A 27,926-nucleotide genomic window follows, 5' to 3' on the forward strand; every position below is an offset into this window, starting at 1 on the left:
CAAATAAATTGAGTACCACAGATATTAAATGACTTAACATTTTCACAGAGACAAGTAAAAAGGAAAGTATGAGTTTATATAGCATTTCTTTATTTCTAAGATGCCATCAGCAAGGCGCAGTGGCTCATGCCTATAATCCCAGCATTTTGGGAGGCTGAGGCAGGCAGATAACTTGAGCCCAGGAGTTCAAGATTGGCCAGCCTAAGCAACATGGCAAAACTCCGTCTCCATAAAAATACAAAAAATTAGCCAGGCGTGGTTGTGCGCATCTGTAGTCTCAGCTAGTTGGGAGGCTGAGGTGGGAATCACCTGAGCCCAGAAAATTGAGGCTGCAGTGAGCTGTGCTCATGCCACTGCACTCCAGCCTGGGCAATAGAGTAAGACTCTGTCTCAAAAATAATAAACAAATAAATAAAAAAGATGCCATCAATTTTAAGACACACTAGTAATCCTGTAACGGCCTTCCAAAAGATAGGGGGTTAAAGATAACACATAATCACATTAGGCCAGGCACGGTGGCTCATGCCTGTAATCCCAGCACTTTGGGAGGCCCAGGTGGGACGATCACTTGAGTCCAGGAGTTCGAGCCCAGCCTAGGCAACACAGTGAGACCCCATCTCTATAAATAAAAAATAAAAAATAAAAAAAGAGGCCAGGCACAGTGGCTCATGCCCGTAATCCCAGCACTTTGGGAGGCCGAGGCAGGCGGAACATGAGGTTAAGAGATCAAGACCATCCTGGCCAACATGGTGAAACCCCATCTCTACTAAAAATACAAAAATTAGTTGGGCATGGTGGTGCGTACCTGTAGTCCCAGCTACTCGTGAGGCTGAGGCAGGAGAATCACTGGAACCCAGGAAGTGGAGGCTGCAGTGAGCCAAGATTGCGCCACTGCACAGAGCGAGACTCCGTCTCAAAAAAAAAAAAAAGAAAAAAAATTCACATTAATTTTGGCTAGGTGCAGTGGCTCACACCTGTAATCCCAGCACTTTGGGAGGCCAAGGAGGGCAGATTTTGAGTCCAGGAGCTCAAGACTGGCCTGGGCAACATGGCAAAACCCCCTCTCTACAAAAGAAATATAAAAATAGCTGGGCATGGTGGCATGCACCTGTAGTCTCAGTTCCTCAAGAGACTGAGGTGGGAGGATCACCTGACCCCAAGAGGCAGAGGTTGTAGTGAGCCGAGATCGCACCACTGCATTCCAGCCTGGGTGACAAGAGTAAGACCCCCCAACTCAAAAACCAAAACAAAACAAAAATATTAATTTTAAAATCAGAAGCAATAAAAAATTTAGAAGCAGTAAAATGTGAGAAAATGAATGAGTTACATGCAATTGAGTAACTCTGGAAGAGTAACAAATTCAGTGTCTCAGTGAAAGCCAAAGTGAGGACAATAAATTCTGCGAGTAGAATAATTACTTGAAGGGTATTTTGTTTTTGTTTTCTTTTTGAGACAGAGTCTTGCTGTTGTTGCCCGGGCTGGAGTGTGAGGACAATAAATTCTGCGAGTAGAATAATTACTTGAAGGGTATTTTGTTTTTGGTTTTTTTTTGAGACAGAGTCTTGCTGTTGTTGCCCAGACTGGAGTGTAATGGCGCAATCTCAGCTCACTGCAACCTCCTCCTCCCAGGTTCCAGCAATTCTCCTGCCTCAGCCTCCCGAGTAGTTGAGATCACAGGCGCCTGCTACCAGGTCTGGCTAATTTTTGTATTTTTAGTAGAGACAGGGTTTCACCACCTTGGCCAGGCTGTTCTCGAACTCCTGACCTAAGGTGATCCACCCACCTCGGCCTCCCAAAGTGCTGGGATTACAGGCGTGAGCCACCATGCCCGGCCTAAAGGGTATTTTTTAAAGGTACCTAGGTACTATTAGGAAAATCATGTTCTCCCTGACAATCAAATCAAATACTGAAGAATGTATCAGATGGACAAAGTAGAGCTATTCCAGAGAACTGCTTTTCTTTATTTGTAATTTCAAAACAGATGAACTATTATTATGAATACACACAAAAACAATTCCTGTTTTTTAATCAAAAGTATACAATATATTCAATTATTTATTTATGTATTTTGTATTCTGGAAAAGTGTGCTAGAAATGCCTAACCCAAAAGTGATGATGTGTTCTCTCTGGATTCCAGATGCCAGAAAGAAAACTGGCTATAATTATTTTATTACTAATTTTACCCAGATTTTAAGATTCTTTCCCTATCTGATTGCGTCTTTAGTGAGAGAATAAGGTGCAACTTCATTCAAGAAGGGACAAGGCATCAAGCCAAGTTTCAAAAATATTAAATTTATGTATTTAGTGGAGTGAGGGAAGAAGAACCTATTTTTTTTTCAAATTCATTGAGCCAGTGATAGAACTTAAAATGATCATTTCTACTCAATTACCATTGTTCTGCACATGATCTTCAAGCACCTCATTTTTAAGAATCCCACAAAGTTCCGACAGAGTCTCTAAGTGAATAACATGAATGATCAATGGCCTGAAGACATCATACAATGACACACACAGTTTCTCCAAAAGCTCACTAAAATGAAAGAATAAAACATGGCTATTAGTAGTAGTTTTTTCAGGATTTTCTAATAGTTTAGAAAACCTCATTGATTTCTTCCAGTCGATAAGAACAATAAGTATCTACTGGAAAACAGTATCTGAGGACATTATAGAATGATAAGGGAAAAGCTGAAAGTAATTCTAGAAACTGTTTGTTTCAAAAGCTCGGAATCAAGCAATCCACAGCAGTCAATTCAAAGTAGCTGCCCCCAAAGTCAACCTATTACAACTTTTATCTATTTCAGCAATAATTTTCTATATGTCCTTTCAAAACCAATAAAAATGACCAATAAAAATTAAGTCAGAAGACTTAACTACCTTTTATATTCTACTTCACTATACATCAAATGGTAACTTTTCCCCCCAGGAAAGACAAGTTTAAAATTATTGAATACTTATAGACTTAGATAAACAAAATTCAAAGTACTTTGGTCATACACCAAGTATTCTAAGAAATTTTAAACATTTAAAAACTTAAGCTGTCTATATGCACCATACTGTCAATAGTACTCTTTTATACACAGTATTTCATCAAAAGTGATCACTTCAACTAAAACCATAAAATACTTTTCCTCATTACAAGAGTCATAGCTTTGAATATTTGTAAGAGTCAGAAGAGTGAACATGAAGAAACCAAAAGTGACTAACAGTGGATCTGAAAGATATTTTGAGAAAAATAAAGAAAAGGTTATTAAATAGTATCTGTATTTTTAAATCTTTCATTAGTTAGAATCATAGAATTTTTTAACTAGAAGGAATTATTGTACTTAATGGAGATAAAGGGATCTAGATTCCAAGGCTACAGAATTCTGTATAGACTTCTTCCTATCACACCGTAATATCTAAATAATTGCATTACAAATACAAAAGCATATAAGTTGCACATTTAAGAAAATAACTTTTAAGAAAATATCTGTCCCACCCAATGATATTTTGTTCACAGACACACACAAGTTAAAACACTCTCCAACTGACGATAGAATACTCCTATAATATACTGATTCATTATGGTCATTAGCAAGTTAAATTTTATGAACAAGAGTTAGATTCCATGTCCACCTACTCCAATTTTGATGTTGGTTTTGTGAAAAATTCATTGTAAAGTTGGTGTTCATCCTGGCAGACATGAACCATGAAGGCACAGCCACTACGAACCTGTAGTAAACAAACACACACCACCTACAGTTAAAGACACACAACGTTTCTTACGTTTATGAAATAAAGCCTATACTTTATCTTCAGAGATTACACATATATACTCTTAAAACAACTTACTGAATAAACAGAAAATGGTTGGTTTTCGATAGATTACTGCATAACGGGATTATAGGTGATTTTTATTTTCTTAATGCTTTAGTTTCTAAACTTTTCATAATAAACACAAATTACTTTTCTAGTTCAAAAGTATTTCAAAAAAGAGTGCTTATGCATTTTTTATAGTACGAATTAAAATTACACTAAACAAAAAAGCACTTCTGCAGCAAAAGCTAAGCTAAATTGTTTATATAAATCTACAAACTTTGAAACCTCATTTTTCAAGAACAATACTTATTTGTGAATCTTCTTATCTCAAAAAATAAGTAAAAAATAAGAATATTTTGCAAAGGTGAATAGGCTAATTACCAAACTAGATTTGTCATAACTAAAAACATGCTTTTTTAGTTCACTATGGACACCAAAACTAATTTAACCAAGTATAGTTTCTAGGATATCAACATAATTCAGAGGAAGATTTAACTTTAAACCAAAACAAGTAGAAACTTACCAAGGCACAATGATCTCTATTATTTTGGCTGGTTAACTCTGCAACAGTGCAAGCAATACTAGGACCCAAAAGGAGCTCCCGCTGATCAAGGTAACACTGGTGTATATCATTTAGCAGTTGTTGGTATCTGACAGAAAGCAAATGAGATTACACTTTTCATTTCAAATATGTAAATTCAGTTTCATCTTAAATCCCAGTGTAGGTTGCCAAACCTCTTTTAAAGCTAAAACGATCACCTCTCATTTGTGCACATTAACTATTTAATACTAGAAATACAAACATAAAACAAAAGCAAATCATAATGAACTGTGACGTCATAAGCTTCAGCTTTTAAAGAAGGATTTCTTTTCCAAGAATAGGGACCCCACATCTGCCCAAATAAGAAGGAAATCCTAGTACGGGAAAAACTGCTGTTATGTAAACTTGCTAAGTCTGTGACCTTGTTCCCCAAAATAAGTTGTATGTTACAAGAACAAGCTGGAAGGCAATTGCTCATAAAATATCAGAGATAAAACCAGATTTGGAAAAACAGTACTACAAGACGAAGGTTCATGTGGAAATCAGATTAACTTCTAGGTACTCACTCAGGTATTTTTTCAGACCGCAGTTCTATTTGTTCAATAAGAGTCTGCAAAGTAAGAAAAAATGCATTAAAAAACCATCTCTGTTATATTATCCATTACTTTCTGATTATAATATTAATTGTATCACATACTCAGAAAAACTGTAAATTTTTAATCATAAAAATCACTTATAATACCAAAAAATAATCACAGCATTTCAGTATATTTTCTTTCAGTTTTTTTATATCCATAGTTCTATATTTTTCTTTTTAAGCAAAACTGTAATTATACTACATATTCTGCTTTATAATTCTTTAAAAATTAACATTATTTCATAAACATATTCCTATCATTAAATACTTTTCAATACTAGATGAAAATGTATAGAAGGCCTTAGCATAGTACCTTGGTGCCTAGTCAACACTCAATGAATCATTATAAGCATGATTTAAAACATTATGCTAAAGGGCTACATAATATTCCATTTCTACTGACATCTAGGTTGCTTCCGGAGAATCAGAGCCCATTTGTGAAGAGCCTTGAGTGAAACTAGAGGGTTCCAGCACCCGCTCCTTAGTAGCTGTTTGAGCCCAGGCAAGCTGGTTCACTTCTGAGATTCCACTCCCTACTGTATAAAACTGGTAATAACAGCACCTACCTCCCAGGTGGGGACCCCAAAACACCAGGTCAAAAGAGGTATGTATTTTTAGGGGCTTTTGATCTATTCTTCTAAAATGTTTTTTAGAAAATAATCCAATTACATTCCTATCAACACTGTTGCCTGTCTCATAAATCCTCAGAAGCACTGACCTTAATCTGCCAATTTATGACAGACAAAAGTCACCCAGCCTTAACTTGCATATATTTTCCACACATTCTGTGAGTAATCTGGTCATTTTTTATTAGATATTCATTTTTCTTTAGTTCACTTAGAATATATTATTTTGGTAATGTCATAGAGTAAAAAGCTTACTGTTTTTTCAAATATTTAGCAAATCTTCCCAATACCATGTAGAAAACTCCAGTCCTTCCTTTTTTATTTGGGATGTTTCTTTATATATTAAGTACTATAACATTCCATTCCAATGATCTGTCAGTGAATGCTTGAATCAATGACACTGTATTTTTCAAAATTTTCTTCTTTAGTCTTGCCTATTTACCAGAGAAAGTTTAGACTCACGCAAAAAAAAAAAAAAAAAAAAAAAAAATCCATTGGAATTTTTGCTAGTACATTCTAACCAACAAATTACTCTGGGAGAAACTGACATTTTAAAAATTAAATCACCCCAACCAGGAAGAAGATGGGCTTACCATTTATTCAACATTTTATAATTTTCTGTCTAGTTTTGTCATTTTTTTCATCCTTGTATTTCTGTTAAGGTTACTGCTAGGTAAGTATTTTATGCTTTTTGTCACTGATATAAATGGGACCCCATCACATATATTAATTTGTTATTAATGGTATGTAGGAAAGTTACTGATAACTATATAATCATTTTATAATCACCCACCACACTGAGCCCTCTTATCTATACCATTTCTTTTCTAATCAAATTTTTATCATTAGTATTTGGCTAATAAGCAAAAGCAATCAATCAGGCACAATCTAAATCCCATGCATTCAATTAACATCCAGATATACATCTGTTAGACATCTAGGTTGTACACATATTCTACATATATATTCTATAAACAAAACTAAGTTTCTCCCATTTCAAAAAAATATTCCTTTAAACTGGCTGGCTTCTTTTTTTTTTTTTTTTTTTTTCTGAGACAGGGTCTCACTTTGTCACCCAGGCTAGAGTGTAGTGGTGCTATCTTGGCTCACTGCAGCCTTGACTTCCAGGGTTCAAGCAATCCTCCCACCTCAGCCTCCCAAGTAGCCACACCACAGGTGCACACCACAATGTCCAGCTAATTTTGTATTTTTGGTACAGACAGGGTTTCGCCATGTTGCCCAGGCTGGTCTCGAACTCCTAAACTCAAAGGATCTGCCCTCCTTGGCCTCCCAATGTACTAGGATTGCAGGTGTGAGCCACTGCACCCAGCCATCAACTGGCTGACTTTCAAGAGAGAAACAAGCAAGGAAGTGAAGTCAGTCAGCAAAAGTAGATTATTATTTCTAGAAACTTCACAACGAGTAGAAAGAATATATATGCACCAGCTTCAATTAAATGTATCTCAGATATTTCCTTTTCTCTGCATCCTCACCAGCATTTATTTTATGTCTTCTTGATAACAGCCATTCTAACTGGGGTGAGATGACATCTCACTGTGGTTTTGATTTACATTTCCCTGATGATTAGTGATGTTGAACATTTTTTCATATACCTGTTGGCCATCTGTATAGTCTCCTTTTGAGAAATGTCTACTCAGCCTCTTTGCCTACTTTTTAACGGGATTATTTGGGGTTTTCTTCTGTTAAGTTCCATGTATATTCTGAATATTAGTCCCTTGTCAGATGAATAGTTGTAAATGTTTTCTACTATTCTACAGGTTGTCTATTCACTTTGGTGATTGTCTCCTTTGTTGGTCAGAAGCTTTTAAGATTATTATAGCCCCATTTGTCTATTTTTGTTTTTGTTGCCCATGCTTTTGAAGTTTTAGCCATAAAATCTTGGCCTAGACCAATATCCTACCTAAAACATTTCCCCTATGCTTTCTTCTAGTAGCCTTATAGTTTCAGATCTTAAGTCTTTAATCCATTTTATTTTGATTTTTGTATATAACAAGACACAGAGGTCTACTTTCACTTTTCTGCATATGAATATCTAGTTTTCCCAGCAATCATCCTTTCCCCACTAAATGTTCTTGGTGACTTTACCAAAAATCAGTTGGCCAAAAATGCATGCATTTATTTCTGAGTTCTCTATTCTGTTCCATTGGTTTACATGTCTGTTTGGCAAATCTGACCAAATAACTCCTCTGTTTAAGACACCACTTCATTGATTCTCTACTTTTCCTAAATTAGCATGACATGTAACATCCCTCGTGAGAGAGTCTTTGAAGTATAAAGATCTCTCCCAAAATGTATGTCTTTTATGTCTCCTACAACCTTCCCTATATGTGCTGTTCTCTGTTTATCAAAACACCCTTATCAGTCCCTTCACGACCACCAGTCAAGCTTTCAAAACCTGTCTATCACCTTCATCTAGAAACCGTCCCTGAGCATCATAGGAAAAGCTAGATGTTTCCTGCTCTGTGGACTTCAAGAACCTAGACACAACACTAAGATACACCGCTATAATGTGGAAGGAGAATGTCAACCTTTCATTCAAGTTCACTTCCTCAGTATAAACAAACAGCCTAACATGCAATAGTACTTCAAAAGGGCTGGATGAACAAATTTCATAGCAATGTCCTAGTTATGTCAATAGACTTACTCTGACTTTGGGGGCAGCAGCTCGAAATTTCACATAAAATAATGTGAAGGCATTGTCTGCATTAGGTACAGATGAAGGATCCTAAAGAAACATGGGGGAGGATAGGGAAGGAAGATAATTAGCAAACAAATAATCATTCAGAAAACCCAACAGAAACCATTTCCTATGGCTACTGCTTGGCCTGCATACCAACCAAAGCTTAGGGAGAAAAATCTCAGGGAGATTAAATATTATTATGGCTACAAATGAGAAATAATTAAATGGAACTGTCATCTCTCTCTCCTTTATAGTTAAAATTAACCTTACATTATTTAAATTTTGGTGGTAAACAGATCCGAATTGAGATTCACATTCTGCCACTCACTGAATGTAGGACACTGGCCCATGTACTTCATCCCTCTAAGACTCAGTGCATCTATTAAACCCTAAAGGTTTGGTGCAGCCCAATAGTAAAGCACTAGCACATAATAGGTACCAGTATTTATGAGATATTAGTTTCCTAAACTTACTGAAAATTTTGCAAAATAAAAAAATATATAGGTTGGTTGGTATGTCAGCTAAGAACAATGTGAACAGTAAAACTGCAAGCCAAACATCACAAGCTTTGAATGGAAAGTTCAAGAAGACACTCCACATTCTTCAGAAAATAAACTTAAAAACCAAAACATAACATTTATGATTTTATTTTCTTAGGAAAGGAATATTTTCAATGACCATCTAGCTTGTTCTACTCTTATTTTCTAAGCTTACACTCTGTTAATTTTCCACCTAGAATCAACTACTATCCGTAATTAACTAATTGATTTGCTTCTTTCTGTACTGGTTATTTCTTTTGAATATAAGCTCCATGAGGGCAGGGACCTTATTAGCTCCTCTTTGTTTCTATACAGTTCCTAATAAAATACCAAGCATTATGCAGTGCTCAATAAAAATGCTTGCTAAATACAGAAAAGTTGAAAAATACAAAAAAAGTGTAAAGAAGAAAATTTAAATTATGCATTATGAGATGCATAATTATGCATATGAATATGCTTCAAAAGCATATTAAATTATCCCACCACTCAGACAGAGCCACTTTTATGATTTTGGTATATTTCCTTCTAATATTTCCATGAAAAAGATAGAAAAGGAACGTTTTAAGAGACAAATGATTTGTATCTTATTATTCATCATATAGTACTGAATACTTCTCACACTGTTAAACATTATTTGAAAATAACATTTGCAAGGGATATTTATAACATTGTCATTTTTCCCTACTATAAATAAAAAGCTGTAGTACATATTCTTAACAAAAGGTAAACATTTTTTGGAATTACAAAGTTACTAATCTCAGCCAAAGATGATGGAAGATGAAAGAATAAAAACAACAACAACAAAAACCTGTTGTTGAGATCAGTTAACTCACCCTTTTCAGTAACTGATTTGTGAGGGTCTGTAGTGTGTTCACAGTATATGTCTTCATGAGGTGCAAAGCTTTAGAAAGACACTGTTTAAACTTCAGCAAATATACGGGATAATCTTTAAAATTAGGCTGTAAGGAAGAGAAAAATTTACAAAGTGGAAACGAACACAGACAAAAAGCAAGCTTTTAGTGAAAACCAAGGTGTCCCTATGTAAAACAATATATAAAGTTCAAAGACAGATTTCGTAAAGATCATAAACTCCAAGAAGATGAATAAATACTGTGACTGTTTTAGTCACAGTCAAACCCCCCGTGCCTGGCAGAAAGTAGGAGCTAAATACATATCTGCAGTTGTTAGCAAAAGATATTTTCAGCACCCCACAGACTTCAAGGCTAATATGTAAGGCCCAACTAGGAAAAGAAGAGGAGTTAGGGGAAATAAACACAGCAAAAATCCTGAAGAAAGAGAAATAGAGGGTGATTAAATCAAAGGGCTTGTCCCTTTATTTCCCCCCAAGTAACACTTTCTGTTTCCAAAGAAATATCTAGCACATCAAGACACCAACAATTTAAAAATGGCTCATCCTGTTAGATGGGATAAAGCTGAGTCAGCCAGGATGCATTCCATTCCAGGGGCCATTGCAGGAGCTAAAAGTACTTTTTACACCACTGCTAACAACAACTAAGAATTCACTACAACTTTTCTTTAATATGTTACAAATGCATATTTTTCCCTTGGGCAGAAATAATCACCTTACAGCACAAAAAGTGATATAATAGGAATGTCTGCTAAATACAGAAAAGTTGAAAAACAAAAAAAATAGGAATAGGAATAGGAATCTTAAGATTTCTTTAAAACATGCAAAAATACTATGACTTACATGAGATGAGATATATGTTATACAATCATCTAGCTTGGCCAGCATAGGTATAAATCCGTCACTATTCACCGACAATGTAGGGGAATTCAATTTCTTTAAAGGAAAAAGAAAACAATCTTAATTCACAAAAAATGATACAGATAAAAGTTGGAAACTATGGATCAGAGTCAGCATATTTGCCTTTAGGATATAACAGGTCTTTATAATAAATTTTTGAAGTCACCAAAATATCCTCAAACGTAGCCCACATGTACAATAAAGAAGAAAAAGCATACTGAGTTAATTCAGTTTATTCCTAATAAGCTTTAATGGTACTCTTCATGAATTAGGACATAGTACGTATTACCCCACTATACAATGTCATATTCAAATAATATATGAAATACCTAGATTTCTCACTTTCTGGTATACAATACACATAATTTTTCTACTTGCAAACAATGGTGATTTTTCTGCAGGTTAAATGATTAACTAGCAGTCATACTACATTTAACAGTCATACTATGAAAGTAAAATACAACCAGTCAATCATTTCTTATCCTGATACAGAAATAGCTTGGCAACAACTACTCTCCACTGCATTCCATTGTTAACTAGTCACTAGTTTTAGTTATGTCTTTAACAAACTAAATACCTATGATTAAATGATTTTAATAACATGATTTATACATAGTTATGATTACTTTATGAGTCAGAAACAGAAATATAATTTACATACTTGTCTTTATTGGAACTATTATACTTTATTGGGATACAAGTATACATTTTGAGGACTATACTTTTCTTCAAACTAAACATGAGAATAAGTTTCAAAAAGGTTTTGACTACTATCATAGTAGCACAACCACAGCAAAATCTAAAACTGAATATTTCTTCTTACAATCTTCCTCAAAGCTTACAAATAAGAAACTACAAGAGGTAACCAATAAAGAGATTTTAATACCAAGAATACAATTTAAGAAATACACCTTAACTCAAATATTTTAAAATCTGAACTGGTAATGGTATCTCCACTGTCTACAAACAGGAATATCTATTAGCAAGCAAGCTAAGTTAAAATATCACTCAAGCCAATTTATAGATTTAAAGATTACACGAAGAAAGGCAAAAATAAAATAAAAATCACTAACTTTGTAAGAAGTAAAGAACAATGCTTACTGTGTTAATAGTTTCCAATTCGTTAAAATAGGAAAGCTTTTGTTGAATGTTTTCAGCCAGATCAACAAGTTCCGACTTGCGTTTTTTAAAAGAGAAAAATCAATTATTATAAGAATACAAGAATCAACATGCCAGTCTCAAAGTTACACTAAATAGATTCACATTAGACACAGAGGGTTATATCAGATATAATACAGCTCAAGTATTTCTATAATCATGAACTAAAATAGGCGTTAATATTACAGTAAATTTCATATTATCTCTTCATAAAATAATAAATGATCACATTTTTAAAACACACAGAAGGACTTAAGTGTTCTAGCTCTAAATCAAAAATAATCAATCAGTTGATCTTTTCAAAATGTCACCATTAGTATAATCACTATGTTTTTTTTTTTTTTTGGAGTCTCGCTCTGTCACCCAGGCTGGAGTGCAGTGGCGCGATGTCGGCTCATTGCAAGCTCCACCTCCCAAGTTCACACCATTCTCCTGCCTCAGCCTCCCAAGTAGCTGGGACTAGAGGCACCTGCCACCATGCCCAGCTAACTTTTGTATTTTTAGTAGAGACGGGGTTTCACTGTGTTAGCCAGGATGGCCTCGATCTCCTGACCTCAAGATCTCCCCGCCTGGGACTCCCAAAGTGCTGGGATTACAGGCGTGAGCCACCGCACCCAGCCTCACTATACTTCTTTGAAAAGTGTCAGTAGCCGGGTGCAGTGACTCACACCTGTAATTCCAGTACTTAGGGAGGCCGAGGGGGGCAGAAGACTTGAAGCCAGGAGTTTGAGACCAGCCTAGCCAACATGATGAAACCCTGTCTCTACTAAAAACACAAAAATTAGCCAGGTATGGTGGCACACGCCTGTAATCCCAGCTACCTGGGAGGCTGAGGCAGGAGAATTGCTTGAACCCAGGAGGCAGAGGTTGCAAAGAGCTGAGATCATGCCATTGCACTCCAGCCTGGGCGACAGAGCAAAAAAAATAAAAATAAAAAATGAAAGTGTCAGTAATAAAGAGTGGACAGAGCAAACCAACATAGCCACTACATTCTGAAATTGTACTGAGACCTAACAGCTCAAAACATAAGAAGGCTTGCCATTGCTATTCACATGCACTTAAAAAGCAGGCTGTCAGTGTAACAGTCTGCATGCTGAGCACAGGCCTCAAACACAGCAGAGTTGAACATCTTGGAGAAATTAAGAAAATTAAAATAAAACTGTATTCATCTATTTTAAAATGTTAAATATGACAACTGACCCTCTTTCTTACTCCAAATTACCTGCTCTTTTAGGAGCTGTTCACAGGCTTCATGTAGGGTTCCTGTCTTATTGGACACAAAAAGATACTGTTTCTGCAAAGACTCCAGATGCTGAAGAGCACTGTTTACATCATTCAGTATAGCATCACACTGCTCCTGAAACCCAGACAAGTAATCCCTCATCTGTCTAGAAAACAGAACCAAAAGGGGATTGGCAATAATCTTTTCCCCCAATAAGCATAGTAAAAAAACAACAAAGGCTCATTTTTCCCAAAACGTTCGAATTTCAGGAGGAAAGTCTGACCTACACACATCAGTTGATTATGTTAAGAAATGTACCGAAAGTTATGTCATGAACTGTTTCAATATTTAAGAAGGCAAATCACTAATACTATAAGTAACAAAAGGAATTAGCCTTGAAGCCATAACCTGGCTTTTCACATATAAGGCAATGAATCACTGGCTCAACTTCTAAAGACTGGGACACCAAAGCCATCCCAAGCCACCAAGTAAGGTCAATCCTTCCGATCACTTCCCTCTTTGAAAGATGGTGTGATGTCATGGAAAGAATTCCAGATTTAGAATTAGAAGACCTGGGTCCAAGCCCCAGCTCTGCCCCAGTCGGCATGAGATTAAGCAAGTTACTTATTATTTCCAGGCCTCAGTTGTGTGATTAAATACAAAAAGAGAATTAAATTATAATTAATAGGTTAGGAGGAATAAGAATAGTAATATATTTCCTCACACAGCTGTTAATGAAAATTAAATGGGATCATACATTAAAGAGTCTACCACCCTGCCTAGCAATAATAGCCACCAAACAAATCAATACACTGAATATGAACATTCGACCCACAGCCCCCACAGTCAGCTAGAAACTGTACACTGTCATTTCCTCCATGCTGTCAACATCCACTGACAGAAGTATAGTTACAACCAACCGAAGTGGCCATCCTGAAAGTCTTTCGGGGATGTTTCTCCTTCTAAAAAGCAACAAACACCTCCTGGAATTCCTCTGAAACTCCTACTTGAACCTAGTTCTTCCTGGAGTTATCTGAAAACTAACATCTATCCCTCCTAACCTATTAATTATAATGTAATTCTCTTTTTGTTTTTAATCACACAACTTCTAAGTAACAGTTTTAAAGACCCAAATCTTCTCACTGGCTGTTCTTAAAGAATATATGGCTGTTACAGTTTTCTTACTACCTTAATTTTATTTAAAGACACTGATTATGAAATGCTTCAGATGACTGTGATCTAAAAATTAAGATATCCAACAAATGCAAGAGACACACATACCTATATTTAGTTCCTTCATCTTGATCCATCTGAGTTTGCAGCTTTGCAAACCATGAGAAAAACTGGAAAAACAGAGTATCATATTGTGAACAAAACTAAAACTGACAAAATTTAAAGTGGCTACATGCTAAACAGCAAGTCAAAAGGACAGACACTATCCAAGTTTTATTGTTTAGGGCTCAGTCATAATCAGTTTTAAGCCAGGAGAAGATAATTTAATTATATCCACAATATCTATATGCTAGGAAAAGCAAAAGATATTAAAACACTGGCCATTTCACTGGGTGTGGTGGCTCACACCTGTAATCCCAGCACTTTGGGAGGCTGAGGTGGGCAGATCACCTGAGGTCGGGAGTTCGAGACCAGCCTGGCCAACATGGTAAAACCCCGTCTTTACTAAAAATACAAAAATTAGCCAGGCGTGGTGGCACATGCCTGTAATCCCAGCTACTCGGGAGGCCGAGGCAGGAGAATCGCTTAAACCCAGGCAACAGAGCAAAACTCTGTCTCACAAAGAAAAGGGCCAGGCGCAGTGGCTCACACCGTAATCTCAGCACTTTTGGAGGCAGAGGCAGGCAGATCACAAGGTTAGGAGATGAAGACCATCCTGGCTAACATGGTGAAACCCCATCTCTATTAAAAATACAAAAAATAAGCCAGGCGCCTGTAGTTCCAGCTACTCAGGAGGCTGAGGCAGGAGAATGGCATGAACCCGGGAAGCAGAGCTTGCAGTGAGCTGAGATGGCGCCACTGCACTCCAGCTTGGGTGAGAAAGCAAGACTCCATCTCAAAAAAAAAAAAAAAATTGCCATTTCAGATGTCTTAACGATTGAAAAAATAAACAAATAAACAAAAAACTGGCCATTTTCAGAGTCAAATAAGGAAGAGTATTAAACATACAATACGTAAAAAATGAATATTTCTTCCGAATAAGCTAACGCCTACTTGCTATAATCATTTACAAAATTTGAGTAGGTAATATAGTGCTTTGGGCAAATATCAATATTAACGTTATCTAATAAGAACTGTGAGGCTATAACTCAAAAATAATATTACAGAGTGGTTTAATAATATGGACTGTGGGGCCGGGTGCAGTGGCTCACGCCTATAATCCCAGCACTTTGGGAGGCCAAGGCGGGCAGATCACAAGATCAGGAGATCGAGACCATCACGACTAACATGGTGAAACCCCATCTCCACTAAAAATACGAAAAATTAGCCAGGCGTGGTGGCGGGTGCCTGTAGTTTCAGCTACTTGGGAGGCTGAGACAGGAGAATGGCATGAATCCGGGAGGTGAAGCTTGCAGTGAGCCGAGATCGCCCACTGCACTCCAGCCTGGGTGTCAGAGCAAGACTCCATCTCAAAAACAAACAAACAAACAAAAAAAAAAAACAGAATATGGACTCTAGTATCAGCTAGCCCTGGATCTGAATTCTGGCCTGAAAAATGTCTATTATTTAAAAGGGGGATGTGGGGAGTTGACCTTAAACGAGTATGAAGAAACTTTTTGGGGTGATAGAAATGTTTTATATCTTAATTATAGTTGTTAGTTACATACATAGGTATATACACTTTTCAAAACTCATTGAGCTGACACTCAAAATGAACACATATTATTGTACATAAATTTCAAGTCAGTATATCAGTTTTTTTTTATTTTAAAGGGAGAACAGGTACAAGTTTCATCCAGAAGATTTTTTTTTTAAGCAGTTCAAACTAGTTCATAGACGTGGTGCAAGACTACCTTCAAGTGAACTTGAGAACACTGAATCTCAAGTAAGATTCAATGTCATGGGTATACAGGAGGCTAGCCATGTACCTTGGCTATCATTTGCTGAGCATTTACTGTGTACTTGCTACACAATGCATTTACATGCATTATCTTCTTTAATGCTCACAAAAATCCTACGAAATAATATATAATTATTCCTGTTTTATATATTAGGAAACTAAAGATCTAAGAAGCTAAGTAATTTGCCTAAGCTCACAAAGATGCTAAATGATGGAGCTGACTTTCAGGTGCAGGTCAGCCTAGCTCAGGAGCTGGAATTCTTCATCAGTTTGTAGAACTGCCTCTCTCGACTTACCATATATGCAATCCAGTTCCAATACATGTACTTTGTTTTATTTGGTAAATGCCTCAACTTTGACTCTCAATAGGACAAGGAAGAGGAGACAAGGAAAGTGGCAGAAGAAACTACTATAAGCTTAGGTTTCTAATGAAGAATGAACAAAAACCAAGAAAAAGTTACACATGCTAAATTACTGAAAAATAACTACAAGTGCTAATATTAAAAGAATATTTGGGTTTTTAAAAAAGGGACTACCTAGCAACAAGTGAGATGGAGGGGTACCCATGCACACACTGAGGGAACAGGTTAACAGCAGACAGACACTGGGGGAAGTCAAAAGGGCACAAGACATCAGAACCTCAATAATCTATCAACGTCCAAATGTGGAATATCATGTTTTTCACATACATCATAACTATAATTGGGCAACAGATTCATTTAAAACACTTAAACAGCCACAACTAATGCAAAATCAAGAATGTTCTAGAAAGACTTGATGTTAACTATGGTGACAAATGTTCAGAACTTTTAATTAGGACTTTTTTAATTAGCTTTGTCTTGAGACATCTGAAATAATCAAACATCCTTAGAAAAGATACTGCAATTCACCTGCTGTGCGGTTTCAATTCTTTCTTCTTCCATTCCTAAGGAAGTGAAGCCCTTCAAGAGAATGTCTTCTGTAGATTCAGGCACTACTGAAGTCAGTTCAATGGGCAGTGACTGGGATGTTAAACTGCACAAGTCTTCAATTGGAAGCTTGAGAAAAGAGAGTCACAAAGATATTTAAGTAACTTGAAAATTCTCTGAACTTAACTCAAGATTGGGTTTCCATCTCAGTTGTTTTGAAATAGAAAGAAATATTTTCTATTAAATCATATTAAGTTAATAAATACTATATAACACTAATACTTTAGGCTCTATGTTAAATGCTAGTCTCAAAATATAAACATGACACTGATGTCCCACCATTAGTAAGCTTTTTTTTTTTTTTTTTTTGGTGACAGGGTCTTGCTCTGTCATCCAGGCTGACATGCAAGGCGCCACCTCAGCTCACTGCAACCTCTGCCTCCAGAGTTCAAGCCATCCTCCCACCTCAATCTCCAAGTAGCTGAGACTACAGGCACGCACCACCACGCCCAGATAATTTTTCTATTTTTGGTAGAGCTGGGGGTCTAGACATATTGCCCAGGCTGGTCTCAAACTCCTGGGCTCAAGAGATCCCCCCACCTTAGCCTCCCAAAGTGCTGGGATTACAGGCATGAGCCACCACATCTGGTCTGAGTTAGTTTTCTAAGAAGGGTGGTAAATCTGTGCTAATCCACACACATTTTCTCACTTGAGCCTCTTGTGAACTACCACCAGGCAAAGAGAAAACCTGTGTGCTATTGAAAGTAGCTTGCCCTCCCTGGTATCTAACACAAAAGTCTGACCAACTAACAGGATTAACAAATCACACCCAATGACTGGGTTCAGTGGCTCACGCCTGTAATCCCAGCACTTTGAGAGGCAGAGTTGGGTGGATCACTTGAGCCCAGGAGTTTGAGACTAGCCTGGGCAACATAGTGAAACCTCCGTCTCTACTAAAACTACAAAAAAAAAAAAAATTAGCTGGGTGTGGTGGCACATATTTGTGGTCCAGCAACTTGGGAGGTTGAGATGGGAGGATCACCTGAGCCAGGAGGTGGAGGCTGCAATGAGTCAAGGTCGTGCCACTGCACTCGAGTGAGGCCCTGTCTAAAAAAATGAATAGATCACAACCAAGAATTGATTAGAAATAAACATTACCTCCTCCTACCATTTCCATCTACCCACTGGCACATCTCACCACACCTTCCTGCTGACAAATTTTGAAATTACAACTGAATAAGAAGAATTTTAGAGTTTCCCATCAGTTTCAGAAGAGGCCCACTGACAAGGTCTTACTTTGACAATATTAGATCTATAGTACTTTCTAGTTCTCCACTACCAAAGAAAGGCCAGGTGTTTATTTATAGTCATACAGACAAACTGTTTTTAGACCAAAACAAAGGGAAAATAGATGCTGGGGAAAGTAAAAGGACCTAATTGTTTAGGTTCAATTCCAGTTTTTAGCCCTCAGTTCTTAGTTTATGACATTTAAGGTCCACTGATACAAGACATGATCCAAGGTCTTAAGAAGTTGCTGCCCTGTCTACTTTCTAAATATAGAAGTTTCATCTGAAGATGGCATTTTCTCTTCAAAGCTAAAATAAGCTAGGTGCAAAATGCACCACTAATTTAGAAACACTGTCCTTTAAAAATAGGGTTGTGTATGGGTTCAAATAGGGCTATACTTATGGTACAGTAAAGTACATTACAATGCAGCCTAGTTAGAATCCTGCTCCTGTTCATTTACAAGCTATGTGACATTGGGCAAATTACTTGATGTTTCTAATCCTCAATTTCTTCTCTTAGCTGACACAGGTACAGTATCTGTATCATAAGGCTACTATAAAAAGTAAAAAAGAAACAAAAGATGTGGGAAAATCAGCTCTTTGGAATGCCAGGAAGCTGCAGACAAAGCGTTCAGGAAGGTCCTTGATCTGCCTTCTCCCCACAAATGAGCCTGGCTCAAGAGTTAGGAGGGTCCTGGGTGTAGGCAAACGGGCCTCATTAAGGGCATCACTTGCTCAAGGAAACTCTTTCTGAATGGTAACACAATCCCTGAGTATAAAAGGACTGTGGCCCAGCAAGAATTAAGTTCCTCAAATCCAGTAAGAATTTATCCTGAGTCTGAAGTGTCATCAGCAACTGTGCGCTGCCACTAGGGGTTCTGGAGGACAGAGGAAGCTGTGCTGGGACAAGCCGCATCTACACCTGCTCTGCAGAAACCTTCCAATGAGCAACATGAGCTGTCTCCTTGGGGAGCCACCCAAGGCTCAAGGTAACCCACCTGAAGCAATGCTGCATGTAAAGCACTTAGCACAGACCTGACACATAGTAAGCAATACATTTGAGTACTGATATTATATTATTATTATTATTCCTATCTACTAGCAGCAACAGAGTAAGTTTATAAATCTAATTGACTTCTTGTAAAGCTGTCTTTACAAAAGTATATTTTATTAGCAGTAAAATTTAGTTCTATATGAATAGATCATGAAAAATTCAATCACATAATTCTGTCAGCACTGTTTACATAATATCTAAGGGGTGCTGGGGCGACCAGGCTCAGATTTGGAAAATATACCAGAAAACACATGAAAGTTAGGCTAGGATGAAGAAAGCTGAAAGAAATGTTGATTGCACCCTCACAATAACAAAAAGTCAATCCACAAGATTGTAACTAGTCTTGAATCCATCAGTGTTGCAGAGTAACCAAGCAGATAAAAATCTGGGCAGCGACAGGCACCTCCAGGACGAGACAGGCTGCAAGCACTGGCTCACCTGTGGCAAATCGTGGGGAAAAAAGAGATGGCAAACATTACAAGAGAAAACAGGCCGGGCGCGGTGGCTCAAGCCTGTAGTCCCAGCACTTTGGGAGGCCGAGGTGGGCGGATCATGAGGTCAGAAGATCAAGACCATCTTGGCTAACACGGTGAAACCCCCATCTCTACTAAAAATACAAAAAATTAGCTGGGCGTGGTGGCGGGCGCCTGTAGTCCCAGCTACTCGGGAGGCTGAGGCAGGAGAATGGCGTGAACCCGGGAGGCAGAGCTTGCAGTGAGCTGAGGTCACACCACTGCACTGCAGCCTGGGCGGCAGAGCGAGACTCCGTCTTGAAAAAAATAGAGAGAGAGAGAGAAAACAGCTCAGTCAAAAGACAAAGCAATCAACAGAGCCGGCCTCAGATGAGCAAGAGACTAGAACTATCAGACAAGGAATCTAAAATAACTGTAATTAACATGTTAAAGGCTCTGCTGTAACACAGAGATAAGCAGTATGAACAGATACAAAATTTCAAGAGAAAACTGAAAACTGTGTCAAAAGGAAATGTGACAAATAAAAATAATGGTAACAAAGACGAAGAATACCTGCAATGGGCTCATCAGTACACACAACACAGTTAAGGGGAAAAAATCAGTGAACTTGAAGTTAGGTCAATAAAAATCACCCAAAATGGATCATACAGAGAAAACAGACCGGGAAAATAAAAACTGAACATAGCATCCAAGAATTGTGTGATGGTATCAAATTATATGATTATGTGTAAATGGGATCCCAAAAGAAGGAGAACAAGAGAGAACAGGGTGGAAGAAATATTTGAAGAAATAACTGTTGAGAACTCTACAAAAATAATGAAAGATATAAAACTACAGCTCTACAAAATTCGGAGCATCCCAAGCAGAATATACACATCCACACAGGCAAACCCCTCTATGCACATCATATTCAAACTCTCAAAAACCAAAGATAAAAGCTTGAAGGCAGCCAGAGGGAAAAAGGCATATTCTACACAGTGAAATAAAGGTAAAAATTACAGCAGACTTCTCATCAGAAACACAAGCCAGAAGACAACAGACCGACATCTTTAAAATGTCAAAAGAAAAACACTCAAGTCAGAGTTCTACACCTATAGAGAATTACCTGTTTAAAATGAAGGAGAAATAAGTACTGTTTAAAACAAACAGAAGTGCCAGGTGCGGTGGCTCACGCCTGTAATCCCAACACTTTGGGAGGCCGAGGCAGGTGGATCACCTGAGGTCAGGAGTCCAGGACCAGCCTAGCCAACATGGTGAAACCCTATCTCTACTAAAAATACAAAAATTAGCCAGGTGTAGTGGCGGGTGCCTGTAATCCCAGCTACTCGGGAGGCTGAGGCAGGAGAGTCGCTTGAACCCAAGAGGCAGAGGTTGCAGTGAGCTAAGATCGTGCCATTGCACTCCAGCCTGGACTATAAGAGCGAAACTCTGTCTCAAAAAAAAAAAAAGCTGAGAGATTTCATTACCAGCAGACCTATACTACAAGAAATGTTAAAGGACATTCTTCAGGCAGATGGAATATAACGCTAGATGAAACACATATCTACCCAAAAAACTGAAGTGCTCCAGAAATGATTAAAATGAAGGTACATATGACAGTTTTTCTTTTTTTAATCAGTCAGCAAGAAATGTCAAAAGCAAAAGTAGTAACAATGTACTGTGGGTTTATAACATATGTAAAATTAAAATGCCTAAAACAATATTGCAAAACAGGGAAAGGAAGAAATGGAAGCATACTCTTTGGGGTGTTTTTTTGAGACAGGTTCTTGTTCTGCCACCCAGGCTGAAGTGCCGTGGTGCAATCACAGCTCACCGCAGCCTTGATTTCTGGGGCTCAAGCCATCCTCCTGCCTCAGTCTCCCAAGTAGCTGCAGCTGCAGGCAAGCACCACCACACCCAGCTAACTTTTTGAATTTCTTTTTTTTTTTTTTTTTTTTTTTTTTGTAGAGATGAGCTCTCACTATGTTACCCAGGCTACTCCTGAACTCCTGAGCTCAAGCGAGCCTCCTGTCTCAGCCCCCCAAAGCGTTGGGATTACAGGCGTGAGCCACCGTGCCCAGCCAAAGATTCCTACTGTAAGGTTGTTATACTATATACATGAAGTGGTATAATAGTTAGAGGTAGGCTGTGACTAATTAAAGTAGTACAGACACTCCTCAACCTATGATGGGGTTGTGTCCCAATAGACCCATCGGAAGTTGAAAATATCCTAAGTCAAAAGCACGTGGCTCACTGGGAGCTGTGGCTCACTGCTATGCCCAGCACCACAGGTACACTTTCTACTGAATACATGTAGCTTTCACATAAAGCCAAAAGTCATAAGCTGAACCATCATAAGTCAGGGACCATCTGTATATTGTAAATCCTAAGACAACCACCAAAAAAACTGAAAATACATAGAGGACCTGGCAAACTTCAGTCCCAATATCACCTAGACCCATATCCATCTGTAATTCAATTTCTTTTGAGAAAAACAATTATAAATCTATCTGAAAGAATGTAGATCAGGCCGGGCGCGGTGGCTCAAGCCTGTAATCCCAGCACTTTGGGAGGCCAAGACGGGCGGATCACTAGGTCAGGAGATCGAGACCATCCTGGCGAACACGGTGAAACCCCGTCTCTACTAAAAAATACAAAAAAAAAACTAGCCGGGCGAGGCGGCGGGCGCCTGTAGTCCCAGCTACTCGGGAGGCTGAGGCAGAATGGCGTAAACCCGGGGGGCGGAGCTTGCAGTGAGCTGAGATCCGGCCACTGCACTCCAGCCCGGGCGACAGAGCCAGACTCCGTCTCAAAAAAAAAAAAAAAAAAAAAAAAAAAGAATGTAGATCAATGTCAAAATCCCAGTTGTGACACCAGATACTATAGTTGTGCAAAATGTTACTATTGCGGGAAACTGGGCAAAGTGTACAGAACTCTCAGTATTATTTCTTATAACTACAAGTGCATCTACATTATTTCACCTTTTTAATAAGTAGTGTAATAATCATACTCTCCCATCAGAGTTCATGAGGCCTTACACTGCATAACTCTAATACTATCTCACAATATATAACAAATTCCAGATAAAAAGTATAATTCCTTTTGTTCCAGAATCATTTATAATACATAGAGCTGACCTTTTAAGTGTATTTATTTGAATAGGTAATAAATCTCAAGGCACAAAACTTAAGGGAGTCAGTGAAAAGTCTCCTTCCCCTCGTACTCATTCTCCAGCCATCCAGTTTCCTCCTCAGGGGCAGGCTATCAATGTTACTAGTTTCTTAAGTATCTTTTCTAACATGGTCTATGCATATACAAAGGAAGTATACTTTTCTTAAACCCAAATAACAGTATACACACCTAGCCTTTTTCACTTAATATGCAACATGGGCCGGGCGCGGTGGCTCAAGCCTGTAATCCCAGCACTTTGGGAGGCCGAGACGGGCGGATCACGAGGTCAGGAGATCGAGACCATCCTGGCTAACACGGTGAAACCCCGTCTCTACTAAAAAATACAAAAAAAAAAAAACTAGCCGGGCGAGGTGGCGGGCGCCTGTAGTCCCAGCTACTCGGGAGGCTGAGGCAGGAGAACGGGCGTGAACCCAGGAGGCGGAGCTTGGAGTGAGCTGAGATCTGGCCACTGCACTCCAGCCTGGGCGACAGAGCAGGACTCCGTCTCAAAAAAAAAAAAAAAAAAAAAAAAAAATGCAACATTTTAAAATGTCTCTTCATATGCAACATTTTAAAATGTCTCAAGCCTGTAATCCCAGCACTTTGGGAGGCCGAGACGGGCGGATCACGAGGTCAGGAGATCGAGACCATCCTGGCTAACACGGTGAAACCCCGTCTCTACTAAAAAGTACAAAAAACTAGCTGGGCGAGGTGGCGGGCGCCTGTAGTCCCAGCTACTCGGGAGGCTGAGGCAGGAGAATGGCGTGAACCCGGGAGGCGGAGCTTGCAGTGAGCTGAGATCCGGCCACTGCACTCCAGCCTGGGCGACAGAGTGAGACTCCGTCTCAAAAAAAAATAAAATAAAATAAAATAAAATAAAATGTCTCTTCGACAGAGTATAAGGAAAAGACAGAATTTACTCTTACATTGTCATGACTTGTCATTAAACTATAAAGGGTGCTTATTTCAAAAGTCCCAAGAACACAGAATGATATTTAAGTGAAAAGCAAGTCTCCCTTCTTCCCTCTCCCCTGCTTGTCCAATTCTTCCTCTTTAAGCCAATACCAATGTTTATATTTTGAGAAGTTTTTCTAAGGAGTCTGAGGGTAAAATGAAGAACTATAAAAATAGAAGGAAGTAAAGAAATACTTTTGAATTTTTGATCAATCTTTTATGAAAATTATTCAAAATATATGAATATAATTGTTTTTAATCCAAATCATCAGAAGACAAAATGAAAAGTAACATTCTCCACCACCCTCACTTTTCACCAGTTTAACCATTTTTAGTATTCTTTTATGTTAACTCTACAACTCTTAAACAACAACAAAAAAAGATTTACTGCTTTGTGTTTGAATTCATCAATTTTAGGTCCTATCTATACACTCTTACTTCACCATGTAAGATAAAGAAATTAGTACCTCTATATCTCTTCCCTGTTTACTCTCAAATTCTGTCACCTATACTATCTCTTTTTCAGATTATCAAATTTTATATTTGCACCTGGTTCTGTGGTTAAGTCTTTAGAATGATTTTCAAAAGGATACTACCTGCTTCCTGCCTTCTATAAATATGTCCAACTTTCAGATTCATTGATACCATCTTTGGTTTTGGCGTGCCACACATTTATTACTGTCATTTCAAAGGAATCTAGGGGTGTCATACACGTGTGCTCAGTCTGTTATCTCGAACCAAAAAAGTTTTTTCTAATTAACTTTAGAAAATAAATCATTTGAAAACTGTACTTGAGAAACTACTACAGATATTCCAGACATATTCTGTAACCTAGATGCTAGTAAATATATTCTAAATTTATAAAAGAGTATTCTATTTGATTACTTCAAGTACAAATACTACTTTTCAATCATAAGAACTTGAAAAACTAGAGGCAAAAAGAGGCTCCCTGTTTCCTGGTTCTAACACAAAACCATCTTCTCTCAAACCAAGCAAGAGAAGCCATAATGCAAACAATTCAAAGAAATCATTTTTTAAAGTAGCAAAACAAGTTGCTTTTTAATAGCATATGAGGAAATGCCCCCATTAAGTAGACTAGGCAGCTGTCTTCCTTTCTCAAAACACCTGGTATAGAATGACAAGTCAAAAAGGGGTGTGGTGGTATCACACACTTTCCTGTTCTGACCTCTCATTCACTTGTAAGCAGGAGGAGACTGAATGCCTCCTGCTTACCAGCACTGTCCTGGCTTCCAGATGGAGCAGACAGATACCACTAGAGAGAGAACACAGTTCTAGATTGCTGGTGGGCCAGTGCTGCAGAGCTACTGTATAGTTTATGCAAATGGAGACACTAACATTAAATAGTAACTACAATAAATTCTCAAGTTTTGCCTGACCAGCTGAGCAGGTCCATGAAATAACAAGTAACATACCTCTCTCTCCCAAGCTTTACTTCTTGCAGAGCTCTGGGTTGGAGAAAACCACTTTTATAATCAATCTGATCAATTAATTCCCTAAACGAAACCTGATGTTATGTTCTCTGCTTGGAGCAAATTACTGAAGAGGTATAGGTAGAGTCTCAGAACCTTCCTCAAGGCACCTAACCTCTCCTTTTCTTACCTTTGGTGCGAATGACACCTATTCCACCTCAGCATCACAGGATTCTAATCTATTCTTTTAAGATGTTAATGATTTGAAAGAAAGCACAAGAATAATACTAGCAAGTAACTTGCCATGTGCACCTTACATACGTGATTTCACATAATTCTCCCAACTCCCTATGAGATAAGTACTCACCATGAGTTAAGTCCCCATTTTATAAAGAAGAAAATTAAGGCTTAGAAAAGATAAACATCACATCTAAGGTCACACAGCCTGCAAGAAAACAACAGCTGTAACAGTAAATTATAGGTAAATGTTGGGGTAAATTATTTCAGCATTTTATCAAGAATTACTAAATTCAACAGAAATAGGCCCCTCACTACTAAGAAGTTTGCCCTGGCTACAAAAGTCTACCTAATATTCTATTGTAAATTATTTTCTCTAATGCCAAAAAAAGGGTATAATTCCTTTGTAAGATAAGACTAGTTCTCGTTCATAAAAGAGAAAGCTATTCTCTAAAGACATTAACATCTTTATGATATGTACTTAGGGTTAGTTGGCCTCTTGCTATTCTACTAGCCTGCTCAGTTCCAGTTGTTCTGGAAGTAATTTATCCCGTGAAACTTGTGAAACACTACAGAAAATCCTTGACTTACACTGATTGGACAAAATGAAAATTGTGGCACTCTCTTTTGGTGCCAATGTTAAAAGAGTAGTAATAAGGCTAAAAAAATTAATTCCAAAGTCTTCCCAACAGACATACAAACACTTTAGAAAAGAAAAATGAGGGCTGCAAAGCTGACGAACAATGAGAACTGCCTTCTCAAAGATTCCAGGATGTGTGCATAACCAGCTCAGCTATTGCATTCTTTTTTGCGGGGACAGAATCTTGCCTGTCACCCAGGCTAGAGTGCAGTGGTGCAATCTCGGCTCAGGGCAATCTCCGCCTCCCAGGTTCAAGTGATTCTCGTGCCTCAGTCTCCCCAGTACCTGCGATTACAGGCATGCGCCACCACATCCAGCTAATTTTTGTATTTTTAGTAGAGATGGTGTTTTGCCACGTTGGCCAGGCTGCTCTTGAACTCCTGACCTCAAGTGATTCGCCCGCCTCGGCCCTCCAAAGTGCTGAAATTACAGGCGTGGGCCACTGCATCTGGCCTCAGCTATTGCATTCTCACAGGAATCCAATACTGAGCTGCACGTACCAGAAGACCCCTACTGAATTCTTGAACTCCTTAAGCTCATCCCCTACCCATGACCTTACACTGTTCTTTCTTCCAGCTGCAACGTTATTTCTTAAGTCTTTATAAGGTTAGCTTCAGGTATTCCATCATCAGTTCTCATCTCAGATTGTCACTTCCTTGGAAAGGCCTTCCCTCTTTCTTTAAAAGGGCACACCTCATCCCTTTCTGTCACACCATCCTATTTGATTTTTCTTATATTATGGACCACCGTCTGAACATATCTTCTTTGTTCTTTTTTTCCATAATCATGATCCCCACAATTATGTCAGCTCTATGAGGCTAAGGATCTCGTCTTTCCTATTTATCTTTCTATCTCTGATACCTAACTCAGAGTAGGGACATAACATATGTTAAAGACTGCATGTGGCCAATGGTAAATATGAAAGAATGGGGTGAAAATGAAAGATTTCATTTAGTTCATTCCAAACGTTCTCCTTCATGCTCAATGAGAATAAGAAATAATAGTTTATGACCCATGGCAATGAAAACAAATTTTTTTGGAGAATATGCATCTCCCCCATCACACCCCTACTGCTATTAAGTCCAAGCATCCTGCTGCAGTAAGGAGCCAAATCAATTATAAACAGACTGGAAAATTTAGAGAGCAAACAACTTTTATTATCCAGCATATAAAAGAGTTTCATAGCCAAGCCAAAGAAATTTCCACCTGCTCCTTCCTTTATTTCAGATTCACTTCCGGTACCACATCCTAGAGGTGGAAACAGAAACCCAAGAAAGAATGCCTATTTGATGGCAGAGCATACAACACAGAGAATGTGAAGAGAACGTTTAAATCCAACCTCTAAAGCTGGAGGACAGAAAAAGTTGAAGACTCTAAACTCAATCTGCATTTGGACACAATTCCAAATCGTATAAAAAGAATGCTTCCGGCCTGGCACGGTGGCTCACGACTGTAATCTCAACATTTTGGGAGGCCGAGGCGGGCAGATCACTTGAAGTAGGAGTTCGAGAACAGCCTGGACAACAGGGCGAAACTCCATGTCTACTAAAAATACAAAAAATTAGCCAGGCGTGGTGGCAGGCACCTGTGATCAGCTACTCGAGAGGCTGAGACAGGAGAATCGCTTGAACCCGGGAGGTGGAGGTTGCAGTGAGTCGAGGTCGCGCCCCTGCACTCCAGCCTGGGCGACAGAGCGAGAGAAAAGAATGCTTCCAACATCAAAATTAACTA

General features: G+C 38.3%; 1 protein-coding gene across 1 annotated transcript in view; it reads right to left on the reverse strand.

The window, feature by feature from the left end:
* The window catches only part of LOC105490656 (component of oligomeric golgi complex 3), a 72,067-nt gene that overhangs the window by 43,035 nt on the left and 1,106 nt on the right, over window positions 1-27,926 (reverse strand). The window contains exons 2-12 of the mRNA XM_011756496.2: window positions 16,954-17,100; window positions 14,272-14,333; window positions 12,991-13,156; window positions 11,712-11,786; window positions 10,554-10,646; window positions 9,676-9,801; window positions 8,268-8,348; window positions 4,906-4,949; window positions 4,322-4,448; window positions 3,620-3,711; window positions 2,391-2,530 (exon numbers count right to left, since the gene is read on the reverse strand). Coding sequence (XP_011754798.1) covers window positions 2,391-2,530; window positions 3,620-3,711; window positions 4,322-4,448; window positions 4,906-4,949; window positions 8,268-8,348; window positions 9,676-9,801; window positions 10,554-10,646; window positions 11,712-11,786; window positions 12,991-13,156; window positions 14,272-14,333; window positions 16,954-17,100 — 1,153 coding nt within the window. The remainder of the gene's footprint in view (window positions 1-2,390; window positions 2,531-3,619; window positions 3,712-4,321; window positions 4,449-4,905; window positions 4,950-8,267; window positions 8,349-9,675; window positions 9,802-10,553; window positions 10,647-11,711; window positions 11,787-12,990; window positions 13,157-14,271; window positions 14,334-16,953; window positions 17,101-27,926) is intronic.

This window comes from Macaca nemestrina, chromosome 16 (assembly GCF_043159975.1).
Source record: "Macaca nemestrina isolate mMacNem1 chromosome 16, mMacNem.hap1, whole genome shotgun sequence".
NCBI classification, from domain to species: Eukaryota; Metazoa; Chordata; class Mammalia; order Primates; family Cercopithecidae; genus Macaca; species Macaca nemestrina.